At 45.4% G+C, this 24,956-nt stretch overlaps 1 protein-coding gene across 6 annotated transcripts in view; it reads right to left on the bottom strand.

The window, feature by feature from the left end:
* Window positions 1-24,956, bottom strand: part of LOC6507567 (titin) — a 119,149-nt gene that overhangs the window by 45,837 nt on the left and 48,356 nt on the right. For 5 of the 6 annotated variants that reach the window (XM_044715015.1, XM_044715014.1, XM_044715016.1 and 2 more), the window contains 6 exons: window positions 24,639-24,926; window positions 24,342-24,573; window positions 24,108-24,279; window positions 23,864-24,050; window positions 9,097-9,171; window positions 102-5,918 (listed from right to left, as the gene is read on the bottom strand). In XM_044715015.1, the coding sequence (XP_044570950.1) occupies window positions 102-5,918; window positions 9,097-9,171; window positions 23,864-24,050; window positions 24,108-24,279; window positions 24,342-24,573; window positions 24,639-24,926 (6,771 nt within the window). Of the gene's footprint in view, window positions 1-101; window positions 5,919-6,634; window positions 6,677-6,848; window positions 6,910-7,102; window positions 8,170-8,245; window positions 8,351-9,096; window positions 9,172-23,863; window positions 24,051-24,107; window positions 24,280-24,341; window positions 24,574-24,638; window positions 24,927-24,956 lie in introns of all 6 variants that reach the window. The other variant, XM_032454440.1, reaches the window with a different exon arrangement.

Below are 24,956 nucleotides of genomic sequence, written 5' to 3' on the forward strand. Positions count from 1 at the left end.
TGTTCTGTGTAATATGTGTTTTTGGGGTTTTGGGGTCCAGTGAAAATAAAGTAATACGCCTTTTTGTTTGGAGCTAAAGTTGTACTCTATATAATACTTACCTATTTTAGGTGTTACCGTTTTCTTTAATTTTTGTTTTGTGGAACTCTCTATTTTAACTTTTTCCTGAATTGGATGTCTATCAGTGTCGTCTGCTCTAACAAGTGGTTCTGTTTTTATCTCCTCTACAAAGTGTGAAGATTCAGTCTGTGGTGGAATGTCATGTGTAGACTCCGATACAAAGTGTGTTGTTTGTATAACGTTTCTTAGGCCTTCGTGGACGAATACAGAAGGTATATTTTCAGGTGTATGTGGCTTGACTTCACTTCCTTCTGTGTTGAATGTGTCTAACTGTTCAGTAGTGGCTATGGTGTTGGTCGAAAAACTTATCTTTGCTTTCTTATTGTGTTTTTGTTCTTGATTCTCTAATAAATTGACTTCTTCATGAGCTAGTGTCTGTTCACTTAGATACGTACTTTGAGTGGTAATTGAAGAAAGAACTCGTGTTTCTTCAACTTGAAAATCGGTTAACTCTTGTATTGTCCCCTTTTCATGTTCTTCATTTATAACAGGTGCAAATCTTTGGTTAACAGGCGCCTGTATAGCTTTCTCTGTAGATGGTGCCTTGTTTTCCAAAAGCGGAATTTCAGCTTCATACGAAAGTTGCTCGCTACATATGATGTTTCTGTGTAGAATTGACTTCGGCATCGCTATCAACTCCTCATTGTGTTTCGCTGAGAGAAGGCCTAAAGTTGGCATTGCAATCACCTCTTCTACAACTGAAACGTTCAATTCAGAAGGTATTGCCTCATCAAATGATGGTATTGCACTATCTGGCTTAAAATCTCCATGGCCTTCTATGTTTTCATAGACATTGACTATTGAACTCTTTACTGGGCTGTAAAGTATTTCTACAGGAGTAGGGATTGTATGAAGCGTATCAGTTGGTTGCGCGCCAATATCCGGAATTTCTTCAAATGTGGTTTGCTCAGAAACTTCAGTTGCTTCTCGGGGTCTTTGAGGTATGACAGTCGCTTTGTGTTCAGGTGGAACTTTTAGTTCATAAGTTTCTTGAATGGAGCTCAATCCTACTACCTCCTCAGTTACAAGTGCTTTAAGTTCCTCAGAAGATACTTGAGCTTTATCGTTTCGGGCATCGAATTGAGGGAGGATATCCTCTTTAAGGAAAGATGATTGTATTGTCGTCACATGAGCTTTGCCTACTTCCACATCTTTGGAAATCTTTCCAAATGCGTCCTGGTTCTTTGCATCCTTCATGTCTTTCGTTTTTTCATAGGTGTTGACTTCAAGAATGGTTTTATGAATGTTAACGTGATCCGATTTAACTTTGGCTTGGAAAATACTTTCAATCACATCAGTGGTTTTGCCTTCCAGCTCCAAAGCAATTTGCGTTTCTACAACATGTGATTGGTAGGTTGTGTCACTAGTCGTCGAGGTGGCTTGCAATTTGTTTGGCCCTTCTGGTATAAGTGGTATATCCACATCTTCAAAAGGCACAATTTCGGTTACAAGCATTTCCTGCTGCGATCCTTCAATTAATGGCTTTCCAAAGCGTTCTTTAAGTGTATTTTCTAAAATCTCTTCTTTATGCAGAAGAACGTTTTTTGTTCGAACGTTTACTTTATTGGACGCTTCATCTGTAAAAAGCTTCATTTGGGCTTCTTTTACACTGACCTGAAAGTCTTCAATGTGTTCTGAAGACTCAAGAGCAAAGACATCTGATATTGTGGTTTCTTGCAGCAGATTGGTCACAGATTTTGCTTTTACCTCTACGGGAGCCAAAATCGAAACAGTCGACTCCTTCAAGAAAACTTGTGGCTGATCTGACTCCGAAATGGCCTTAAACATTACATCGATTGACTCGGCTGCCGTTGAGGTCTCCATATCTGGTTTGGCCAGATCCTCAGACTCCTCTATACTTTGGACATCCCAAACATTCACCTCATGCTTCTTATTTTCATAGTTAACCTCAGCCGTTTTCTCGGAGGGTTTTTTACAATACAAATCATCAACTTTTTCCTCTGTCATTGTTTTCATTGTAACTGGCAATCCCAGAAGCGAAGGCTCAGCATTTGAACTTGCTAAAGCAAAGGATTGTTCAGGAGTTATTAGATTTATTTCACTGTCAACTACTTGCTGTATTTCGGTTGCCTGGACTTGAGCTAATTCATGGGTTATTACCGCACTTTGCTCGTTATATTTTTCAGATGGTTTTTGTTTTCCCATGGCTTCATAAGAAACAGCTTCTTCAACAAGATTTGCCTGAAATCTGGGAATGTCTTCCCCAAGCTTTGCTGTCTGGGCTTGTGTAGTTTCAGCATTCAGACTACTTTCTGATTCCAATATGCTTAGATCCTGCGCGAGTATTGAATGACTTAGATTATCCTGAACTCTTTGTGCAGTTCGTTGATCAGTTTGAAAATCTTGTAATAGTTTAGTATCATCAATTACAACGTTTTCACTCACAGTCACGTGTTTCTGTGAAACTAGAGACTTTTGAGCAGCAACTTTGTCTAAATGCGATACTTCTATGTCCTTTGAAACAGAATCATAAACAATGACTTCAGAAGATTTAATTTCGTTGAGAATGTCAATTTGGGGGGATGCATATTTGTCGAATACTTTGAAGTCAACCATATCCCCAGCGCTTTGGACTTCCTGTATGTCTTCGACAATTGGCAATTTAGGAAGCTCTGATGTAGTGGTCTTCGCCTGTTCCGATTTTGGCATAGAAATCTGAAGATTTTGTTCAAGCTCAAGTGAGTCCTCATTTCGAACTAGAGCAACAGCTGAAGTTGTGTCCATGACAACACTAATCAGTTGCTCAGTTGGGTGGGCAACACCTTCCAGTAGATCTTCTTTTTCCAAAGCTTCAGTTTCGCAAACATTTATTTCATTAAAGCTACTAAAGGTCTGCTGTACCACTGCGGGCTTAGCTAACTCAGTGTTCAGGCCAGCAGCATTTTCCAGGACTGCCTGTTCTGTAACGGAGGGTTTTGGTAGGAATTCGTTAAGTTTTGAGGAAGCTAGAATCTGAACGGGAAGATCTTTATTCGGTAACTCCGTCGTTCCTTCGCTTACAATAGTCGTACTTGTATTTAGGGTTGATATTACTTCTACGATTTGCATATTACTGACCGATGGCTTTGCAACCTCAGATGAGGTGTAATCTTGCACTGCATCTAGTGGTACGTCTTCGGCAACATGTGGCAGGTTGATTTCGTTCATGCCTAAATATGCCTGCAATTGTTGAGGTTTTTGCTCAGCAAGCTGTTCAATGACCTCCAAATGTTCAGCAATTGTAGTGTCGGCCACCTGCAAGGGACGAGATGTTCCGATAAAAGCGTTCTGAAGGGAATGAGAGTCTTCAGGAGAAAAGGTCGTATCACTCTCCAGGGTTATGCATGTGGTAGTTTCCAATGGCTGCAGCAAACCAAAATGCGTGTCCGAGGTTTGCAGCTGGGGCTGCAGATCCCTGTGGTGATCCTCTACACTTTCTAGTACCGACGGTTGGCTGACCTTGGTTCCATAATTTGCAGACAAACTGACTTGTGCCAAAGACATTGAGGGCTTGCTTTCCTGCTTATTATCAGATGTGGACTCCATAGAAATGACCTCCAGGCCTGTGGCGTGCTTTAAAGTGTCGGGAACTAGCTGGGGCTCGGATAGCAGTTTTTGTGGAAGATTTTCCGGCAGCTCCGTACTGGATTCTGTTATTTGCACATTAGTTACCTCCAAAGATATTTGCTTTTCATCCAGGGTTACAGTTCCCGTTTTGTGTTCAGGTTGTAGACATGGTTCCAGGAGACCACTGCTTTCCATTACACCTGGCCGGCTGGAAACTCCAATCGGCAAAGTTTCAAAGGCCCGAACCGCAGACGCAGGTTTTGTGGCCTGTGCTAAGACTTCACCTGAGCTTATTCCAGTCTGAACTTCAAGAACACTGCTCGCCTTAAGTTCACCAGGCACCATTTTTCCCTCGGCCAACTGTGGTGCTTGTGGCACAGCTGTCTGCATGACCGATTCGTTTTCTGCCATTGTAAGCTGTTCAATATTTAGTGCAGCCTGTTCCACGAAATTAATCTTTGCATCCTCAAACTTTGGCGTATCGGAGCTCATATCTTGTTCGCTTTCAATAACTAATGGGGTCTGAATTTGCGCCACGATTTCTCCATCAATTATCTTAATTCTTCCGTGCTCCGCCTTGCGATCTTCATCAGCGACGATACCGAGAGCGTCGAACTGAGGCTCTTGGGCGCTCTCTGCGGTTCCATAAGCCTGGGTCAAGGCCCTTTTAGCTGGTTTCGCCAATTCAACTACAGGTTCCGTAAAAGCTTTCGCTGATTCTGCCAAGTTAGTTTCCTCAGTTTCGCCAATAGTTAAAGTACTTGGTTGGGACACAGTTCCTTCAACCATTTTGGGGGCAGTGATGTCTGCCAGATCCTTTAAGGCTCCTTCGGTCGGCACTGTTTCGTAAGTAGTGACATGAAATTGTGTTTGAAAATCTGGTTTAGCCTCCCTGATGTCTTTATCAAAAATGGGTATGTTCTCATCAGTGGGGCTCTGGGAGTCTGCTGTAGTATTGATCACGCCCTCAACTAACACCAACTGTTGCGTTGCTTTAGTTTTAGCAATACGTTCCTCGATAAGTTTCCTGTCTGATACACTTTCGAAGGGTTCAATTTCCTGCATCACGATTGGAATATCCTCGGGTTTCAGGGTCACCTCAGCTTTATATTTGATTGGCCGGGAATCTGTGGGCAAGAAATCCACTGTGTCCAACGGTTCCGAAGCACAGGTGTTCACAGCTTTGTGCTCAATTACGGATGTGGTAGAGCTCTCCGTACGAACAAGACTGGGTAGACGAAGTTCTCCCAGTGAATCCTCTGGGTGGTACTCGCTTATGCTGACTTCTGTATTCGCCATAATACTGGGAGAAATTTTCTCGCTTTGTGGTTTCTCCTGCCTGATTTCTGGAACAATCGTATCGTCGATGACAGCTTCTGTGATAATGACCCCCTCCTGGTGCAGCATTGTTGATCGAGCGGTTTCCTCAATCGCCTGACTTGATCTTAACTGCTCAAAAGTGTCCAAGGACGACTGTTGTTCTTTGGTCAGTTCTTGGAACATCTCAATGTCTCCGTGAGCCCTATGGGCGTCGGGTTTAAAAGGCTGCACTTCCTCGGTTTTTTCCTCAGTGATTGGAGCTTCAACCAACAATGGACGCGTCTCCTTTAGCTTCTGCTGAGCTTTCACCGATTTGGGAATCCTGGAAGGCTTCAGTTCTTTGGGTGCCTCCGTAACTTCTGTTTCGACTATGTCCACAGCGTGTTTTGGCCTAACTTCCACCTGTTCCCTGAGCTTACTCTCTTGCACTGTGGGGATTTCCTTGTGCAACGCCACCTCATCAAGAACCAGACACTCTTCACGAATGGGCAATACCTTTTGGGGCAACATTTCATCCTGCACCTGAGCTGGAAAGGCTTTGGGTGTAGAAAGTTCTGTGGTGACTGTGACTGCTATGGTTTCGACCGTGTCCTTTGGTAAGTTTTGCAAGGTTAGTGTCTCGTATGTGGGCAGGTGCTCGTCAATCTGATCGAGAGTTTCTGCCTGCGGTGAGCCCGTGCTTGTTTCGTGGGCCAGTGTTGCACTGTGTTCGTATTGATCGGAAATGGAGTCGTCAATAACCAGTTCCTGGGTTTCGAGTTGTGTGTGTTTCCTACGCTTTTTGGTTTTCGTTTTCGTTAGCAATATTTGTTGAGACTGACTTTGTATCTGCACTTGTTCTTGTTTTACGTGTTCTTGCACGTGTTCTTGTTGCTGTATGGATTGTTTTTCCACCTTAGTGGTTGCTGTTTCTGTGAATGTAATGCAATTAAATAATGATAATGTCGCCCTTTTTGGTGTTTTTGGCCATAAAAATAACTAACGATGATATTAACTAAGCTAAGCCGTGCGAGCGACGTTCGTTAGTATTCATAATGCGAGCGTTGAAGCGAAATGAGTTGCACAAGTAACTGAACTTTATAAAGTAACTAAATGGTAATGTTTGGCCGGAGTCTATGTGCACCAAGTTCGCTCAACGGTAATGTCTAAAAACTCAGTGCACAACCGAAACTTGAAATATACCTTACCTCAGTTTGGCCATCGGGGTAGTCGTCCTATTTGGCGTGCAAAGGAAGAAAGCGCTTCTACTCTTGAAAACGAATGCGTATTGCAAAAGCATTAAAGTAAGCGAAAGTCAAAAAAGTTACAGCTTATATGGTATATAACGGCAGCAAGATAATAACTAATAAATTAGTGGCGGTGATTAGCTGTTAATGGGTGATTTTATTGCTCGGTGGCGTCTTTTTAGAATATACACATGATTGGTTTTGTTTGACTTGACATTATTTAATTGTTATATTTGTAAAGACAATATTTATTATTGTTTTTGCTGTCTATTATTTTTAATATTAATTAGATTGTAGTTGAGTAGTTCGTGGGATGGATACTGGATACATCGTTACTGGTGGGATATTTATAACTGTGGTGGTTTGTTTTTATTACAGATCGTCTGTGTTTATGTGCAAACCTTCTTGGACAATAATTGTTCGCTCCTCGACAAATGTTTCCTCTGCCGAATTTGGGTAGCGTATATTTTTGGCCATGTTGTTAGGAGCGGGACGTAAAGCGTAGGTGAGTTTTACAAGCAGATTTCATGTTAAAATAAAAGATAAATATACAAATTGTTTAGAAAGCTAGGGCATAAAATAATGATACAGTTCATTGGCTTCTCTGAAACTCACCTATTTTAACATGGGTAATAGCCTCGTGACTCTCAATTATCTGCGAAGTCTCTACTATTCTCTAGATTTCATTGAACCAAGTAAATAAAAACGTGGGAAAATTGTAAATACTTCAAATATTACCGCCCATTTCTCTGAATTTTTGAAACTTGTTTATCTGCAGTTGAAATGCATAGTTTCGTATGTATTTCAGCTGTCTACAAAGACTGTGTACAGAACAAACAACACAAAACTACATTAAACAGAAATCAAACCTCCTTTCCGCAAATCTTCCAGTCCTGCGAAATGAAGTCCTCCCTAACAAACTTTCGTATGACGATCTCAATAGTAATTTCGTACGTCTGAATCATGCGGATGAACGCCTTGAAGCCCACTGTGGCCGCCAGGATGGTCTCGTCCTCGTTCGAGGACTCTGTTAGTATTTGGGAAATGAGCTCTTCGTGGCCCTCCCGTTCGACAAGTTGCACCAGAGCCGATTGCGACTCGGGCTTTTTCAGGGAAATGAAGATGTTATGCTCGTACATGTACGTGATCTCGTAGTACTCGCAGCCGTAGCGCAACAGAAGTCCGATCGTGGCCAAATCCCTTAGTGCCGCCTCGCCACTCTGGCCAAAGGACTCGGCTTCGATGGACTCCAGCAACCACTGGACCTCCTCATGGTGGGATATCACCTGGATGTCTTCGGCGGTTATGGTCTTCTGGGTGATCTTTGTCCGAATGAGTTCCACAGTTCTGGTCATTTCTATTCTCTGGCTAGATGTGACAGAGGTTTTCTGTTCCTCTTTGACCTCCACTTCAGCCACGTCTATTTTCTCTTCCTTCTCTTCCACCTCTAACAGCTCTTCTTCGATTTCCTCAACTTCTTCTATAATCTGAGTACGCTTTTCTGCGTCTGCAATTCTTCGGTCTTTAACCTCCATGACCTCGGAGACTTCACTCTTCTCAACGAGAATGGAGACTGGCTGCTTCATTTTGATCACATTCATGGTGGTTTCTGTGGTGCTGGCTGGCACTATTCGGATCTCGGTTCTCTGCTCAGAGGCGCCGGATCGCTTCGTCGTGGCTTTCTTGGCAGCCTTCTTTTTAACGGTTGTCTTAGTCTTGGTCTTCTCAGTCTCCTCGACTATGGTGGATGTGGACGATATGTCAAACTTGGCCCGCGTCATGGTCATCCCAATCTCATTAATTAGCTTGCAGTTGTAGTACCCGCAGTCGTCGTTTGTAATGTTAAGAATTTCTAGCGTTGCTTCATGTTCCTGCACTACCATGCGATACTTCTCGGATGCCCTAAGCTGAACGTTGTTGAAATACCATTGAATATCTGTATAGCCAAGGGATTAAAAACCAAGCTGCATCAGCTGCTCCCCATGAAAATATATTGCCCAGAAATACCATACCTGGTACAGGATTGCCTGCAAACTGAATCGAGAACTTTGCTGTTTCGCCTAAGGCAGCACGGCAGTCACGCATTTCGTTTAGTAGTGATGGCGAGCATTTAGCAGCTATAAGCACAGAAATGGCACAAATCTAGCATTAGACTCTACCCGAACAATCTAATAGCGGGTGGGGGCGTGTTTTTCTGTGTACTTACACGGAGTTGTCAGTTTTTGGTGTATTGTGAAAATGGAGCTCTGAAGTATACTACACAATACAATAAAGACATGTAAACCAGTTAGTTGCATGCTAACAGGAGGCAAGTGTTGTTGAGTAAGCTGCGTTCTGGGAATGTTATACAATTTCTTTGGATCGAATTGAACACTTCAATAAACGTATTTTTGCCGGGGTTAGTGGAATTTTGAATGGATATAATTTGAACATGACCAATTACTTGCAGATGATTCACTCGTACATAAATTTGATATGAGAAAAGTAGAAAAATAATATTGTTTGGTAATAATCATAGTTTGGCGTTTACTTTTTGAAAAATATTGGGTAGGACGGGTTGGGGTTTTTGAGGGTGGGTGGTGTCAAGCCTTAGAGCTGTAGGGGTCTGAGACAATCACAAAGCCACGTTTTCACTGGGGAGAGCACTTCACAGGTTTTCTTGTTTGTACGATACAGGGTAAAATACATGGACAAATACAAAAAGACAGACAGTAGAAGACATAGGACAGACTTTGTGAATTGTTGTAGTTTTGGGATTTAAGACAAAGGCACAGAAGACAATTTTGTGTTGGTGAAACACGAAATTAAAACACATATACACATAACAGTGGTAACAGAGCTGGCATTAGTCGGTAATACATACCTTTGAGGGCCACCTGCATCTCCTCCATGTGAGTCACCCATTCCGGCTTGCGGTAGTCCTTCGATCCAACGATGCCTTTACGTACGGACGCAAACATGGTAAAAGGTAGTAAATGAGACAGGTTATTATCATTGCTTGTTCGAATGGCATTCAAAAATGTGCTGAAAAATTCATATATATAATAGATCTTAAGCTAACATCGTGTCGCCCTCTCAGAGTGTTGTGTATATTTCTGAAAGTCACAGACTCTTAGTGTAAGTGTGGAATAGGGATTGGATAATATTGGGATATTGGGAATTGGATATATTTCATACAAAGCAGCTGAAGAAACCTGAAAAATAATTTAACTGACAATGCCAAAAGAAGTTTTCGTATATTACAGGGTGCACGGTATGCAGGATAAACCATTAAAGTACCTTCGACCGCGAAGAGTGCCGTCGTCACTGCCACGCCCAGCGGATTGTACGCCTCAAAACTAATTGTACCCAAATCATCGGGATAGACATGGTTGATGACGAGCACTGAGGTGCCGTCGTCAAAGTTTTCGATCTGATATTCCTCGGAGGCGAATATCTGCTCGTCATCGCGCAGCCATTTGACCTTCGGTTTCGGTTTTCCAATGACCTTAACCTCCAGCTTCGCCTGCTCACCTTCTTTGGGCTCGATTTTCTCTGGTAGTTTTTTAATTATTTTCGGTGCTTGTTCGTCGATCGAGAGGGTCTAGAATAGTGGCGTTACGACATTTGTATGATTAGCGAAAAGGTCCCAGAAGACTATCGCAATTACAACAATAAAGCTTACTCTATCAAGGAGATCCTCTTCAGATCCTGTGAGTCCAGTGATTTCAGAATCGGGGATATATTCAAATGCTAAAAAATACACCATCGAAAGCGTCATTAAAAATTTGTCTCCACGAAGGAAGCTCAACGGATGTAACGAACTCAAAAACGGAAAATTATTTACAAAAGAGAGTTGGTTCTTAGGGACATCGGAAAAGAGGAAGAAGAGTGTTTTATGTACTTGATAGATAAAAGGAGAACTACATGCAAGTAGGCTCAATAAGTCAGTTAGTAAAAAGGGGCTTTTTTTTGGCAAGATGGTGTAGTTAGGGGAAGAGCTAAGTAGGTGTCGTATGCATGTAGTATGTTGAATGGCACTACTTCCATCTGGTTAACTATTTAACTACCGATAGATACCATCACAAGTACCTTGTATGTTTACGTTCGTTCGGGTCATGCTCTGGCCAATCTTGTTAGTGGCCACACACTTGTATTGGCCTTGGTTTTCGGGGAACACTTCCGTAATCTGCAGCTGGCAAATGCCTTGCAAGTCTTGCGATATCGTAGTTTCCTTGTTCTCTGTGATTTTCTCCTCATTGTGGAACCACTCCACTTTGGGTGTGGGCTTGCCGGTCACCTGGCAGGTCAGCAGCAGTGCCTCGCCATCCATGACCTCCACGGGCTCGAGCAGCTCTTCTATAAAGCGGGGGGACTCAAACTCTACCGCCTCCTCCTGAGGCACGTCATCGAGCAAGTTGATGGTGGCGGTCGAAGTTACCGAGCCGCCGACGTTCTCGGCCCGACATGTAAAGGGCCCGGTGAAGTGCTTCTGGAAATCTTCAATTAGAAGCGTAGATCTATTGGCCTGGCTAACGATGCGCACTTCGTTGGAGCTCTTGATTGGCTCATTGTGCACAAACCACTGGAATGACGACAGAGGCTCCGAGTCCACCACCGCCTCGAGAATAGCCACCTCGTGCTCCCCAAAGTATTTGGGTTCCAGCGGCTGGATGAATCGCGGTGGCTTGATTTGCTGGTCGAGTTTCTGATCTGAAACGACGACCGATCCAGACGACTTAGCCTCGCCCGCCTTGTTCTTAGCCCAGATCTCGTATTTGCCAGTACGCTTGCGCGTCATATTAATGACTTTAATAGTGGTTGTTGTTTCAGTGGTTTCTATAACGATCTCCTCGTTCTCCACGATCTCCCGGCCGTTTCGCATCCACTTGATCTCTGGCCTGGGTATACCATCGTACTTGGCCTCGAAGAATAGGGTGCCTCCTGTCGGAACGACAACGGCGTTCAACGGTGTCACAGTCGGTGCTTTGAGAATTTCTTTGGGCACTTCATCCAAGCGGCTCATGATATTGGCATTGCCGATGGCGCGACCGTACTGGTTCTGTGCCTGCACAGAATAGACGACAGCCTCGTTGGGAGTGGGATTTATCACCTCCAAAGCCACGTCGCCGGTTACCTCGTCGTAGAACATTTGCACGTTCTCGCTGGGAATGACCTGCTCGGTACCTCTGTACCAATTGATCTTCGGTTGCGGCTTGCCTGCCACTTGACAGGTCACCGTGACCTTGAGGCGATCGGGCGTCTTTTCCTCAGTGAACTCTATCTTGAGGGGCTTGGTAAATTGAGGTGCAACTCCTTGTTCTTTTTCTGTATTCAATGCGAATAAATTGTTTTAAAATTTGAGGTTTGGTACGGGAACGAGGTTATGTACAAAGGGTTGATTGTTTCGGGTTCGTTAATCATGAAAAATGTAACATCAAAGAACGTTTAGAATAGTTCACAAAAGCATTTTTTGATACAAGGCTGAACCCCATTTCACGGGGTGACCCATAAGGGCCCTCCCTCTCTATTTCTTGATCATTATTTTGATTTCTAGAATTAACTCAACGTTGATCTTTGTTTCATTCTAATTCTTTTAAAATGAGCAATAAGGTGCTTTTGCAAACTTTTAAAGTTATTTGAGTCAAATTAATTCTTGAAAACATCTCAAATTCAAACCTAGAATACATAAAATAACGTGGAACTTACCTAAAATAATGTTGGTACGACTTGTTGCCACTCCAGCCTCGTTTCTGGCCTCACATGTGTAGACACCCACATCGCTGGGCGTTACCTTGGCAATCTTCAGCTTAGCCACCTGCTCCACGACCGTGATCTCGTACTTCTCCGAAGCAAAAAGCAGAATATCGTTGAAATACCAGTTGATTTCGGGGAATGGAACACCTTCCACCTTGCACTCGAGCACTGTTGGCTCGTCAGGAACGCATTGTCTGGGTCGCAACTTCTCTGTGATCCTAGGGGGCTTGATCTCCTTCTTCTTCTTTTTGACCAGTTTGCGTTCCTGGCCTACCACCTCGGAGGTTGTCGTTTCCTGCTGGTTCTGGGTCAGCTGTTGATCCTCGATAAGCTCCTCATCGGCAACTTTATCGATACCCTCCTGGACGCGCTTCTGAGTGATCAGTTCCAGCTCCGGCAGCGGTTGGCTGTCATCTAGGACAACGCGACGTTTCTCCTTCTTGATAATATTCGATGTGACCTTCATTTCGAGGTCACGCCGAACGTCCTCTACATCAAGCTCGATGAGCTGCTCAGTCGTGATGAATTGAGGGCGTGTGTCTTCAGTCTTTTTGAGTAGGGTAATAGTCTTTTGTGAGATCTCCTGAGATATTTCGTCCACCTTTTCGATTTCCACAATGGCCGCCTCCAACAGCTGGGGCTGGCCCTCAACTGCGGCCTCCTTAAGCTTCTTTGTACGCTTCTTGTGCGCCTTCTGCTTGGTTTCGGGGGTTTCCTCCGAAGGTACAACTTCCTCCTCCGGCAGAACGTCTTCCGAAACCGCCACCACCTTTACTTCGTCGACTGGCAGCTCCTCAACCTCATCTTCTTCCGCAATGGGCTCGTCGAAAGGCTCAGCCACTTCTTCGGATACTTCGTCTACGGACGGCGTAGCCTTCTTTAGCTTTGGTTTCTTCTTCTTTTCCTTTTTGGTCTTCGGCTCCTTCGTATGCTTTTCTTCTGGCAGTCTGAGTGGCTCCAGTTCCAGTTCCTCTTCTTCGCTGACTGGGGTTTCTTCCGGAGTGAGTTTTGGACCAGGAATAGTCTTCGCTGGCTTCAATGGCTCTTCCACTGGTTTGGCCGGAATCGGTTTGAGCTTAACCTCTTCGGGCTGTTCTTCGGGCAGTGGCCGGCGTTTGCCAGTGGGCATTTGTCTCTCCTCCAAAACTTCTTCCACTGGCTTCTTTTTTTCGCCCCGTTTCCAGGGTACCTGAGGTTGCTCCACTTGGGGCTTGGGCTCCTTTTCAATTTCGATGTGCTCTGCATCTTCCAGTTGTGTCGGTTCTGCGTCGGGAATTTCGGGAAGGTCTTCGTGTTTAGGTTTCTTTACCTTCTTCGTTTTGCGCTTTTCCTCTTGAACAATTTCATCCTCTGTTTTCTCGACATGTTGTAGTTCCACTTCCTCCAGCTTAACCTCTTCCGGCTTCACGTGTGAGCGTTGTGCTGGTTTCAGGCGAACTTCTTCGATAGTTGCTTCCTGAGGCAGCTCCTTCTTTGGCCGGGTTACTTTCTTAAGTGTGACCTCTTCCACCTTTTCAACGATTTCTTCCTTTCTTGCTTTTGGTTTGGGTGCCAGTTTTGGTTTTGGTGCCACTTCCTCGTGAGGTTGCTCTTCCACAACTTCTTCGACCGGTTGCTCTTCATCTGGCTGAGGCTGCGTGTCTTCAAATTCTTCCACATCTTCCACAGGCTCCTCAAACGATTCTTCTGTAGGAGTCTTTGCCTTTGGTTTCTTTTTCTTAACACGCTTCTTGGTTACGTCCACAATTTGATCCTCCGTGGTAATAACAGTCTCCTTCACCTCGAAGTCGATTTCTGGTGTTTCAGGTTGTTCTGGTCCCGTTGCAAACGCGATCTTCTTCGAAGGCTTCAATGAGACCTCCTCCACTTGATCCTTTTCAGGCAAGGGACGCTGTTTTCTCGGAGTAGGCTTCAGAGTTACCTTCTCCACCTGTTCAATCTCCTGGATCTTGGGAGCAGCCTTCGGCTTTTTGGGCTGCTCGACAGCAGGCTGTTCAGTTTCCTCAACGTCTTCCACCTGCTGTTCTTCAACCTCTTCCAGTTGTTCTTCCGGTTGTTCCTCCTGTTGTTCTTCCAGTTCCTCCTCCGTAACCTTCTTTTTAGGTTTCCTGACCTTCTTTGACTTGCGCTTATCCTCCACAATTTCTGTCTCTAAAGATTCGGTTACCTCTTCCTGAGGAATTTCCTCTAATTCTTCAGGCTGTTCTTCCACATCATCCTGCGGCTCCTTTTTCTTTGGCTTTACTGACTTCTTCACTTTGCGCTTTTCTTCTCGAACTTCTACCTGTTCTTCGATGACATCGTCCTCTTGAGGATATTTCTCATCCGGTTGCTCATCAGCAATTTCTTCAGTAATTTGTGTCTCTTTCGGCTTCTTAATCTTTTTAACCATTCGCTTGCGTTCAACCTGCTCTTCTTCGATCACTGCTTCAATTTGAGCATCAACTTCGTCGGGATGCTGTTCTTCTACAGGTTCTGGCTTTGGAACCTTTTTCTTGCCACGCTGCCACATGAAGGGCTCTGGCTTCTCTTCCACCTTGGGCTCTTCGGGCAAAACATCGATAGCTTCTTCATAGGTCTTAACTGGAACATCTTCAACCTTCTCCTCGACTACTTCCTGAGGCTGTGGCTTCGTTTTCTTTCCGCGTTCCCACATGACTGGTTGCGGTTGTGGCTCCGCCGGTTTAATCACATCTTCGTCCAAAGTATCAGTCGCAACTTCAAGGGTTTTCGGAATTTCCTGAACCACTTGCTTTTCTGATTTCTTTTTCTGACCGCGAACCCACGGAACAGGCTGCGGTTCCGGTTCTACAGGCTTCGGAATCTCCTCGTCGAGGGTGTCCTCTGCGACCTCAAACGTTTTGGGAGTCTGCGGCACTTGTTCTTCAGCCTTTTGAGGCTTCTTTTTGCCCCGTTCCCACATGACGGGCTGAGGCTGCAGTTGCTCCTGCTTCTCGGGCACAGATTCTTCAGGCAGTTCGTCCACTGCTTCCTCGTAGGCCGTCTGAGTCGGCTGTTCCACGGGTTGTTGAACGGGTTTGATGGTTTTCAGTGGTTTCAGTTGGAACTCTTCACTCTTCTGGCCTTGTTTAGGCTGCGGCCGAGGCGTTGGCTTCAGCTTGACTTGCTCCACCTTTTCCTCTTGTGGACGTGGAGGAATCACACGACGCAAAGAAGTCTTGCTAGTCTCCTCAACCAGCTGCTTTTCAATAATCTGGGTGGTTTGCTGTTCCACAGTTTCCTGGGTTGTCACAGACTGCTCTTCGACAAGTTTTTTCTTACCGCGCTCCCACAGCACCGGCACCAGGTCTGGTTGCTGCAGTGGAGTGGGTTCTTCGAGAACGTCATGTGCCTCCTCGTAGGTCTTCTGCTGTGGTTGGGCTTGAGGCTTCTTCTTTCCGCGCTCCCACATGACCGGAACCGGTTCCGACTGGGGCACTGGGATAGGTTCCACAAGTTCGTCATGCATTTCCTCGTATGACCTGGGCTTTTCCACATACTGATCCTGGATGGAAGCTTGTGGTTGCTCATAAGGTTGTGGCTGATCCGGCTTCTTTCGGCCCCGGTCCCACATTACCGGCTGTTGCTGCAAAAGTTGCTGCTCCTGGGTGTCCTGTCGTTCTTGAAGGTGCAACAGCGAAGAATCTTCGACCTGAATGAACTTCTGGGCCTCCCTTTGCTGCCGCCAGTTGAAGGCCTCCTGTTGAGTGCGTTGGTTGATGATCTTCTGGTGCTCGTACTGCTCCAGGCTCATCATCTGCGAGTCTTCGATCTGCATGAACTGCTGGCGCTGCGCCTCCTCGGTGAGGCTCTGTTGTTGCAGCAGTTTCTGCCTCTCTATAGTTTGGGAAGTAATGGTGTCCTCCACGGAGGTGAGTGGCTGTAACTGAGGACGTTGCTGCTGCTGCCTCCAGTTAACAGCCTGTTGTTCACGAAGAAGCCTTTGTGCTTCCAGTTTTTCGCGCTCTGAAACATGCATGATGTTAACGTCTTCGGTGGTAATGAACTGTTGTTTGTAAATGTTCGACTGGTCCTCGTATTGCTGCAGCTCGTCGCGATGCAGCACCTTGGAGATGGAACCCTTGGAGCTCTCGTCGACCAGGACGACAGTTTCATCCAGAGTGCCAGTTTGGTACTCCTCACTAATGGCCTGCTGGGCCTGCAGGTGACGCAGCTCGACTTCTTCGATCTTGAACTTGTCAATCTGCTTGGTGACCCGCTGGACGCTCTTGAGTTGCTGGCGCATCTCCTTCCACGGAATGAGGTCTTTGTTGTTCTGTTGCTGGGTGATAAGCTTGTCAATCTGGTCGGTCATTTCCATAATCTCCACACTCTCCATACTCTTCAGACGTTGTATCTCTTTGGTGCGCTGCGCATTGTCCACCTGGGCCTGCTGAGGGAGCTGTTCGTCGGTCTCGATTTGTCCCTCCAAGGGACGCAGGTATACCTCGTCCAAGTCGAACTTGTTCAGTTGCTCCTGAACGCTCTCCACCGCCTTCAGTTTCTCCCGCATGGTGATCCAAGGCACCGCCTCTTTCTCGGTCTTGCCAGCAATGATTTGCTCCAGAGTAGCACCCAGACTCATAATTCCTTGGTCGCGCTCACTCTTGATGGATTTTAGAACGACTGTCGCTGCTTCCAGCTTAGGCGTGGGCTTCTTCTTTTCGATGGGCGTGGCCTTCAGACTTATAGTCTCCTCGGTCCACGACTTCACTGGCTCGGGCTTAAAGCCCGGCAAGAAGGGCTGCTTGTCCAGAGAGCGGCCGCGATTCGGACGCGACGCCTTGCGCCACGGAATCACATTAGTGGGTGGTTGCAGGGACTTGCTGCGCACCTTTGGCTTCTTGGTGCGCGATCTTCCCTGGTGTTGGCCCGCCTGCCCGTTGACTCCCAGGAACTGACCAAATTGCTGACCTCCAGGTTGCTGGCCAGGATGGAAAGCACTCGGCGACTCCGGACCGCTCTCCTCCCGACCAGAAGACGAGGATTCATCCTCGGCGGAATCAATCGTTCGCAATTGATAGGCCGAGATGCGGCGTTCTAAGGGAGATTAAGGAAGAACCATTATGTTCCCATATCTAAGGTATCTAAGGAAGACTAAGGACATCCAGAGTTCGAAAGGGCTGTGGCATTAAGACTCATAATATATAAACCACTTACCTTGTAATAATCGCTTGCTTAGGATTTTAAAAATAAATCAAAAATCTTTGGCATGTGCAAACGACGAATTTGAATTCTTAGGCAGTGTTTTCGAGCAGGCAGACAAATAATGTAAGATGAATTATGAATTTTGGTACATTTGAAAATTTTATTAAAAATACTATGCGTATTAATATTCTTAGATTCTTAGCCGCAACAATTTATTACATGAACGATTTTATATTTACCGAAAACTATTCAAAATATATTATTCATTTTAAATTATGTATGTATTTTAATGGTATTATGGTAATTATCTAAGTATCTTCGTTGAATTTTCATATTGTACCTATGGGGTGTTGGAAGAGCTCATCGATCAGTCACTTACCTGCCACATCATATAGTTCCCTTGTAGCAGAATTAAAAATAAATCAACTCTTCGGCAGAAGCGAACAATGAACTTGAAAATGTTATAATTAGTTTTCCGAGTGTCGGAGCATAATTTCATGTCAAAGGCAATAAATAAGGCTTCTCAACGGCAGCCGGTTCATCGAGGAAACCTAAAACCTCCGATTCGAGTTCTTTCCTTGGTATTTGTGGACCACAAATCATATCTGCTTAGCTGACACCTCATCGGCGGTGACCGTGAATACAGCATAAACGGGATTTGGGGCCCTAGGTCAGTACATATTTTTGATAATTGGCATTGATAAAAATAGGTGGGCATAGTCAGTGGTCGGGGGAGTGAGTCCGCGGTCTATCTACGATCTGTGATTCACTAATCGGGTGTGACGAGTCCACTTGGGGATGATTAAAACTGCATTAACCTGCGCCCAAATCTGCCGCATTACGGTGACAGCGTTGGGCAAGCAGATCCGAGGCGGATGGTGACATTCGTTTGACTTCAACCCATCATCGTCGTAATCGCCGTCATCCCCATAAGTTGCTCCCCATAAGGGGCCTGGGGGGAGGGACTCCGGCCAGCACGGGCAAGTGTACAATTGAGAGCGAACAATTCAAATGCCTGTGTATACATTAAGGCCGAAAATAGAAATCTGATTAGTGGCCGGTACGTCACCAGGTGGAACTGAGTCTAAGAATCGGCACTTTCTAAAGAGCAACAGCAGGGGCAGCCGCAGCCGTAGCAGCAGCGCTACAACAGATTTATGGGCGGGGTGTGTCTGCGGATATATTTTCGGTGCCCAGAGCGCAGTGCGGCGCACTCCACCGGGCTCATTCGGACGCAGACAACAGAAAAGAACAGTTGAAAAGGTGGAGCTCAGTTTCATCGGTCGTCTACGGGGCGTATACTCAATGCCGCGGAAAGTGCATCAACCATCCTCCTGCCACTTACCTGTGCCTTCTACGGTCTCTGGAGCGCTTTGGGAAAGTAACAAGCAACACAGCGGTGCAACGTATCAGCGGTAGCAGCTTTTTTGGCAGTTATTAAAAACAGTTTTCCAATTGTTATGCCTTGCTTTGATTTATTTATAGACGCGATTTTGGATTTAAGTAATAAATACATGAGAGGTAAAATTAAAAAACAAATGTAGTGATCGCGAGTGTGTATATCAAAGAATGAAGAAATTAAACAAGGTTTAATGTCATCGTAAACTTATAGAACGCTAATACACAAATCGGGGTATACAAATATTGAGTAAACATAAACATATGTTGAGAGACTGGCAAATAGGTTCAAAATATTATCTAAATACAGTGGATAAACTTAAATCGAAAGTCGCATGAGTTTTTATGATTAATTTTTTAGTAAAGCTTTTGCCACGGAACAGAAGAAAGAACATTTAACAAAAAAGTCGTCATAGTGGCTAGCCAAGCGGCAAGATCTTGAATCGATTTTGAATTTTCTAGATACGATTGCTCTTTGTTTTTGTTTTTTACACAAAATGGATGATTGGTAGTGGACGAGAGTGTGTGACAAACAAGATGGTAACGAAACGAATTAGTAATAAGAAGCAGTAATAAAAAATGAACTATAAAATCTCATGCAACATCACTACAAAATAAATAAATTTCAATTAAATAAACAATACAAAATCATCGTCATCATAGCATTGCTATCATCAACATATCATATTCATCATCATCGATGGACCTCCGGCGATGGAACTGCGAAGTCAGTTTGGGGATTATGGTAAATGTCTGTGAGATTGAATAGGTTTGCTAATTTCTTGTCGAGCCCTTTCTAACATGGATTTCTTTTCAAGCCTAAGGAGAACTAAGGAGGCTCAGGCACCGCATCAAAAATACAATCCGTGTCGGCCTGGCCACTAAAAATATAATTCCGAGGCGGAAAACGTGAATCACCGTGCCCGCGACCCGATGACTGAACAGCCGTAACTGATTAATCTAATTAAATTCGTTTCTGCACCATAAACAGAATCATCAATTCATGTTCTTGGGTAACGACCAGGTCTATGAGTTGGCCAACTGACATTGCTATATCTGAATGATCCACCTTATAGACAGCCTTAGCAGCAGCACCGACATCGAAGAAAAAACAAAAACAGCATAGGTAATTTATAATTCATTTTCTTCAAAAACTAAAAATCCCCCAGCCAAATATATTTGTTTGGCTTTCGATTCTCGCTCTGTTGTTTTCGTTTTATTGAAAGAAAATTGAAATAAATTTCAAGATTTACTTGAAAAAATACATAAATGTTTTTCATTGTAGCAGAAAACCAGAAATCCAGACAGCAGCGCCTGGCTAAAAATAGCGGAACGGATTTTTTAACGCTAATCTATTGGAAATTAGTTCTCGAAAGCAAAACATTCTCCAAAAGAAATTGAAAATAGAACCCCCGCTGGGCAGAGTGGCGGCGTACATATGTCTTGACTATATCTATATTCGTATCGGAATAGGGTGGCAGCTGAAAGCCCACGGCTGAACGGCTTTCGATATTCTCAGTTCGTGCTAGTTTTTGCGCACGTTCATGGTGGAAATGTGTATCTGGCAGATACAAGATACGCGCACCGGCGGTGCTGCCGGCGGTGTGTGTGCGCTAGATGTGTCATCCATAATATTTTATGCTAATATTCGAATGAAAAATAAAACTTTCACGCTCGAGCGGAGGCGGGACAAATGTGCGTTTTGCACACGGCCCCAAAACTATCGACTCATAGATGGGAACATAGTATATCCATCCATCTATATGCTTATATTCACGTCTCTACGGACGGATACTGAGGAAAATATTATGTATTCTTTAAGTGGCCTGCTTGCTCTAAATGCTGAGTGGTCGTTTGGAAGGTACATAGGCTGCCTTATTTATAACTCAACTCAACGGGTCGAGAGATCTCCTACATACCTCCTATATGTATCCTACTTTTGGGATCGACTCATTCCTACTTTCACTCAACTCGCTGGGGATCTTAAAACGTTTTCGAACTCAAAACTGAGATGGCCTGTCTTGATATTGTTGCTGTGCTATCTTGGCCGTGCCAGAAAGAAAAATGGTCTATAAATATTTATGTTGCAAAATACTTGTAATTATTTTTATTATTTTTCAATTCAAATTTCTTAAATTTTTTGTGTCTTGTTTCGTGTTAGACATCTGTAATTAAATTGGTTTTTGCTCCATTTTTGGCGGTTGACATTTTGCAATTGTTAGTAGAAATAACTCGTTCGTTTAAAGTATTAGAAAAGAATCCATGTTGAAAGTCTCGACATTTTCGCTTTAAAATATTCTTCACTCAAACATTTACGACTAGTAGTTGATCATATATATTAGGTAGGTAGGTATTAGGGTAACTGTTCTCAATACGTCCGTAACTCGGGGATTCGTTGCGTCAGTATTGGGTATTAATAGTCGGTTCTTTTTTTTACATTTTTTGTTTTTTTTTTTTTTTTGAGCATTCTTTGGGGTTTTATGTTTTGTGTTGATGTTGGTTGATTTGTTTGAACTCGGTTCGCTTACGTTTGGTTTTGCTTGATTTTCGAACTCTGGTTTCGGTTTGTTTTGGCTTAGTTTTAGTTTAATCCTTACTTTTAACAGTCAGTTTGGCTGAGGACTCGACCTGGCCGGTGGACGAGGTCACGCGTACAGTAAAGATGCCCGAATCCTCCTCGTAGGTGGTGCCGATCAGGAGTACAGCGCTGTTGCCATCGAAGATCATCTGAAAAAATCATAGAACAGGGTTTATTTAGAACATTTTGAAAACCCCTCAAGCCAGGCTGAGCAAGGACTATTAGCTATTCAAACCTACCTGGAAGTCAGGGGTCTCTGGGATGAGTTGACCCTCGCGGAACCACTGGACACTGGTGGCCTTCACCTTGCCAGTGACGGTGGTCTTGAACTGAGCGGGCATGCCCTCGGTCACCGACACATCCTTGATAGCGGTGATGGTCGGAGGAGCGTCAAGGTTCTCGATGGGGCGCACCTTCAACTGAGCACTGGTCTGGATGCTGCCCAGCTTGTTCTCGGCGACGCACTTGTAGGTGCCCTCGTCCTCAGGGAAGGCCTCAGAAATAACAAGCTGGTAGTATTCACCCTGGCGGCTCATCTGGAAGTAACGGGAAGGCTTCACGAAGTTCTCGCCGCGCATCCAGCGGGCGGTGGGTGTGGGCTTGCCATCGACACGGCACTTGAAGATCACCTTGCTGCCTTCTTCCACGGACTGGCTCTTCAATTGCTCGACAATGTGGGGAGCCTTCTCACTGCCAGGAGTGGTGGGCTTGTCCGGCTTGTTGGGGGACTGTACGATGCAGTCGCCGTCACAGCGAGCCTCTCCGGCGGCGTTTACAGCGACGCACTCGTAGCGACCCGAATCTTCGGCGAAGGGCTCTATGATCAGCAATGTGTGGATGCTGTCCTCTTCCAGCATTTTGAACTTGATGCTCGGCTGGATTTTCATGCCGTTCTTCAGCCAGTAAACGTCCATGGGACGAGTTCCGGTTACCTTGGCGTCAAAGCGGGCGAGCTGGCCGGTGGCGACAGTCGTGCTCTGGATGGTGGACACAAAGCTGGGCGGCTGAATGCCTCCCTTGCCGGCGCGGCGGCGCTCCTCAACCACCAGATTAGCACTGCACTTGGCGGTTCCTCCACGGTTCTCGGCAACGCACGAAAATACGGCAGAGTCCTCAACAAACACCTGGCGAATAATCAGGACCGACTTGCCGCTGAAGGTGTGGATCTGCAGATCCGGCGAGTTCTGGATGGGGAAACTCTCGCGGTACCATTTCACCGTAGGATTAGGCTCGCCATCGAACTCGACCTCGAACTTGGCCTGTTCGTTTTCAAAGACGCGACAGGGCTGAATCTTCTTGGTGAATACGGGGGCCTTGGCTGGCTTCACGGGACCCTTGACCACACGTTCCTGAATGGTGCCCTTGTGCTCCACCTCGGTGGTCTCGGTGGCGGTGATCTTGCGGGTGATTTCAAGGTCTCCTTGGATTTCTTTCTGCACCTGCTGTTGCTTGTTCATGTGCACTTCGCGTCCATGAACAGAAGACTCCGATGGTTCAGCAGTGCCCTTGGGCGGAGCAGCCTTCACCTGAGTGGTCTTCTCTTGACTAGAAGGAATACAATTTGGGATTCGAAATGAAGGATTATATAAAGGTTTAATTGCAATTGAACAATTTTGTTCCGAACTGAACTTAAGGTTAAAGTGCTTACAGGTTTTCCTCGTAGGACTGGGCCATGCCCTTGGCTTGGGAGCTGCTAACGACCTTTTCGCCGGGAATGGCGTACTGGTGGTTATCCTTGCGAAGGTTTGTTTCTTTGAGCAACTGCTCAGTCTCCAGCGTCTGCAGCTTATTGTAGTACTCCTCGCTCTTCTTCGCCTTCACGTTCTGTTGCCACTCGGCCGTAGGGGGCTTATACTGCTTGGGCTTAAGGTGCTCCACGCCCTTGAGGGTGTGAGCGCTCTGCTCAGAAAGGACTTGCTTGCGTTCGTCGAACACCTTCTCCAACTCGTTCTCCTGACGCTCCTTTTGATAGGCGGCTAGCTCATAATCATACCAGGCTGTATCGGAAGAATCGACGGATTATTAAGTGTCTCAAACGGGGGCTACTGCACAGTTATACACCAAAAAGCCATGCAATATGATGCCAGAAATTGGTTAGAGAAAAGAAGGCATGCTCAGGCTCGAAGAGATTATTTACAAGTTCTCGACTTAGTAGAAATAGTGATCAATCGGTTAAAGTCATTTCTGCAGAGATTCCAATGCTCCCAGGCACTTCTATTCTTCAGGAAGATAGCGAATGGTTACAGACAGATAAAGGGTCAATGACCGGTTGGGTGGTAAGCACAGTTTAGAACAGTCGGTGGGTGCACAAGCAAACTTTGGCATAACCATATTACCCCGGATCCGAAAATACTTAGGGAGTTCGTGTCCTTGGCGTCCGCTGCGCGGCATCTTCTCTGAAGTCTCCCGCTGACTGATGTCAGTAGTAGGCTGTACTGCAGTAGGCTTTTCGGGGGAATTTGAAGGATTTTGGGAAGCATTTTTTGGGGGCTTTGTGCTTTGTTGTCTAAACTGTTTAAACTACTTGGAATGTGGAATGTGGTGGAGTGCAATAAAATAGGTGCTACTGCTACTAAAACTCTTGTGGCATGTTGTATGTGCGTATGTATATATTTACAATGAGTTTCTATTTGAGAAATAGCGTATGGTGTCCTTGTTAAGTTTTGGTCAGCTAAAGTCTATTGCGTTAAAAAACTGTTAATGTTCTAATAGCTGTTATCTAGATAAACACTCCAGGGTGTCTGGAGAGTATAGTGTGGTTTCAACTTACGGCGTGGAGAGTTCTTTAGCACATTGCGGTAATCGTCGGAACGGGCAACCACCTTCAGCTCAGTGGTGGCGATCGATTCGCCCACGGAGTTGCGGGCAATCACCTCCACCTTGCCGGTGTCGTACTGACGGGTCTTCGGAATATCCATGTGGAACATACCGTCGTTGGTCAGCTTGTACCGGGAGCCCTAGCAATAAATTTGGGTTATGCACCAGAATAGAAATTATTAATTCAATTTATTTACATGCACCACGGTGTGACCATTGATCAACCACATGACTCTGGGACGTGGGTGGCCAGTAACGCGGACACAGAATCGAGCGGGCTCGCCCTCCTCCACAATCTGGGGCTCCAGCTTGCTCACAAATACCGGCTTGGTTCTGGGTTTGGCGTCGGGATCAACCTCCTCAGGCACCCTAATCGAAGAATTCCCGTTTTAAAGGAAATAATTGCAGTAAAAAATGTAATCAGTACTTACACTTGCCAAGAGGCTTCCATTTCGCGAATGCGGTCAATGCTCTGCATGTGAGCGGGCAACTGGGAATCGTACACGATTCCTGGTTTGCCAGCCACTTTGATGATAGCACGGGTCTCGTCCATGCCGTACAAGTTGGTGGCCCGGCACACGTACTCTCCGCTGTCCTCGGGGTAAACCCAGCCGAAGTTCATGGCTACGTAGCCAAAGTCGTAGATTGGCTGGAAGCGATTCTCTGCGAGAAGAATATTCCCATTTAGTAATAGAAGTCCCTAAAGAGCCTATTTGCAAAGCACTTACTGTATAACAGGGGCTTGCCATTGAAGAACCACTCAACCTTCATGTTTGGATCGCCCACTGGAGCCAGTTGGCATTCGAATTTGGTCACAGCCATTTCGGTAAGGGAGGTCTGATCCTTAATCTGAGTAACAAACCTAGGCGGCTGCTTGCGGTCAGGGTCGAAGAGGTCATCTTCGGTCAGGTGAACCTCAGAAGTGTACTTCTTGATGGTGGCTTCCATTTGGGTCAGAGTCTCCGAACGCTTCATGCCGCGCGGCACCTGGTTCTGGAGCAGGATAGTTGGCAGTTCTGATAGAAAATGTAGGCGGATTAAAAAAA

The sequence above is a fragment of the Drosophila ananassae genome, chromosome 2R, assembly GCF_017639315.1.
Source record: "Drosophila ananassae strain 14024-0371.13 chromosome 2R, ASM1763931v2, whole genome shotgun sequence".
Lineage (NCBI taxonomy): Eukaryota > Metazoa > Arthropoda > Insecta > Diptera > Drosophilidae > Drosophila > Drosophila ananassae.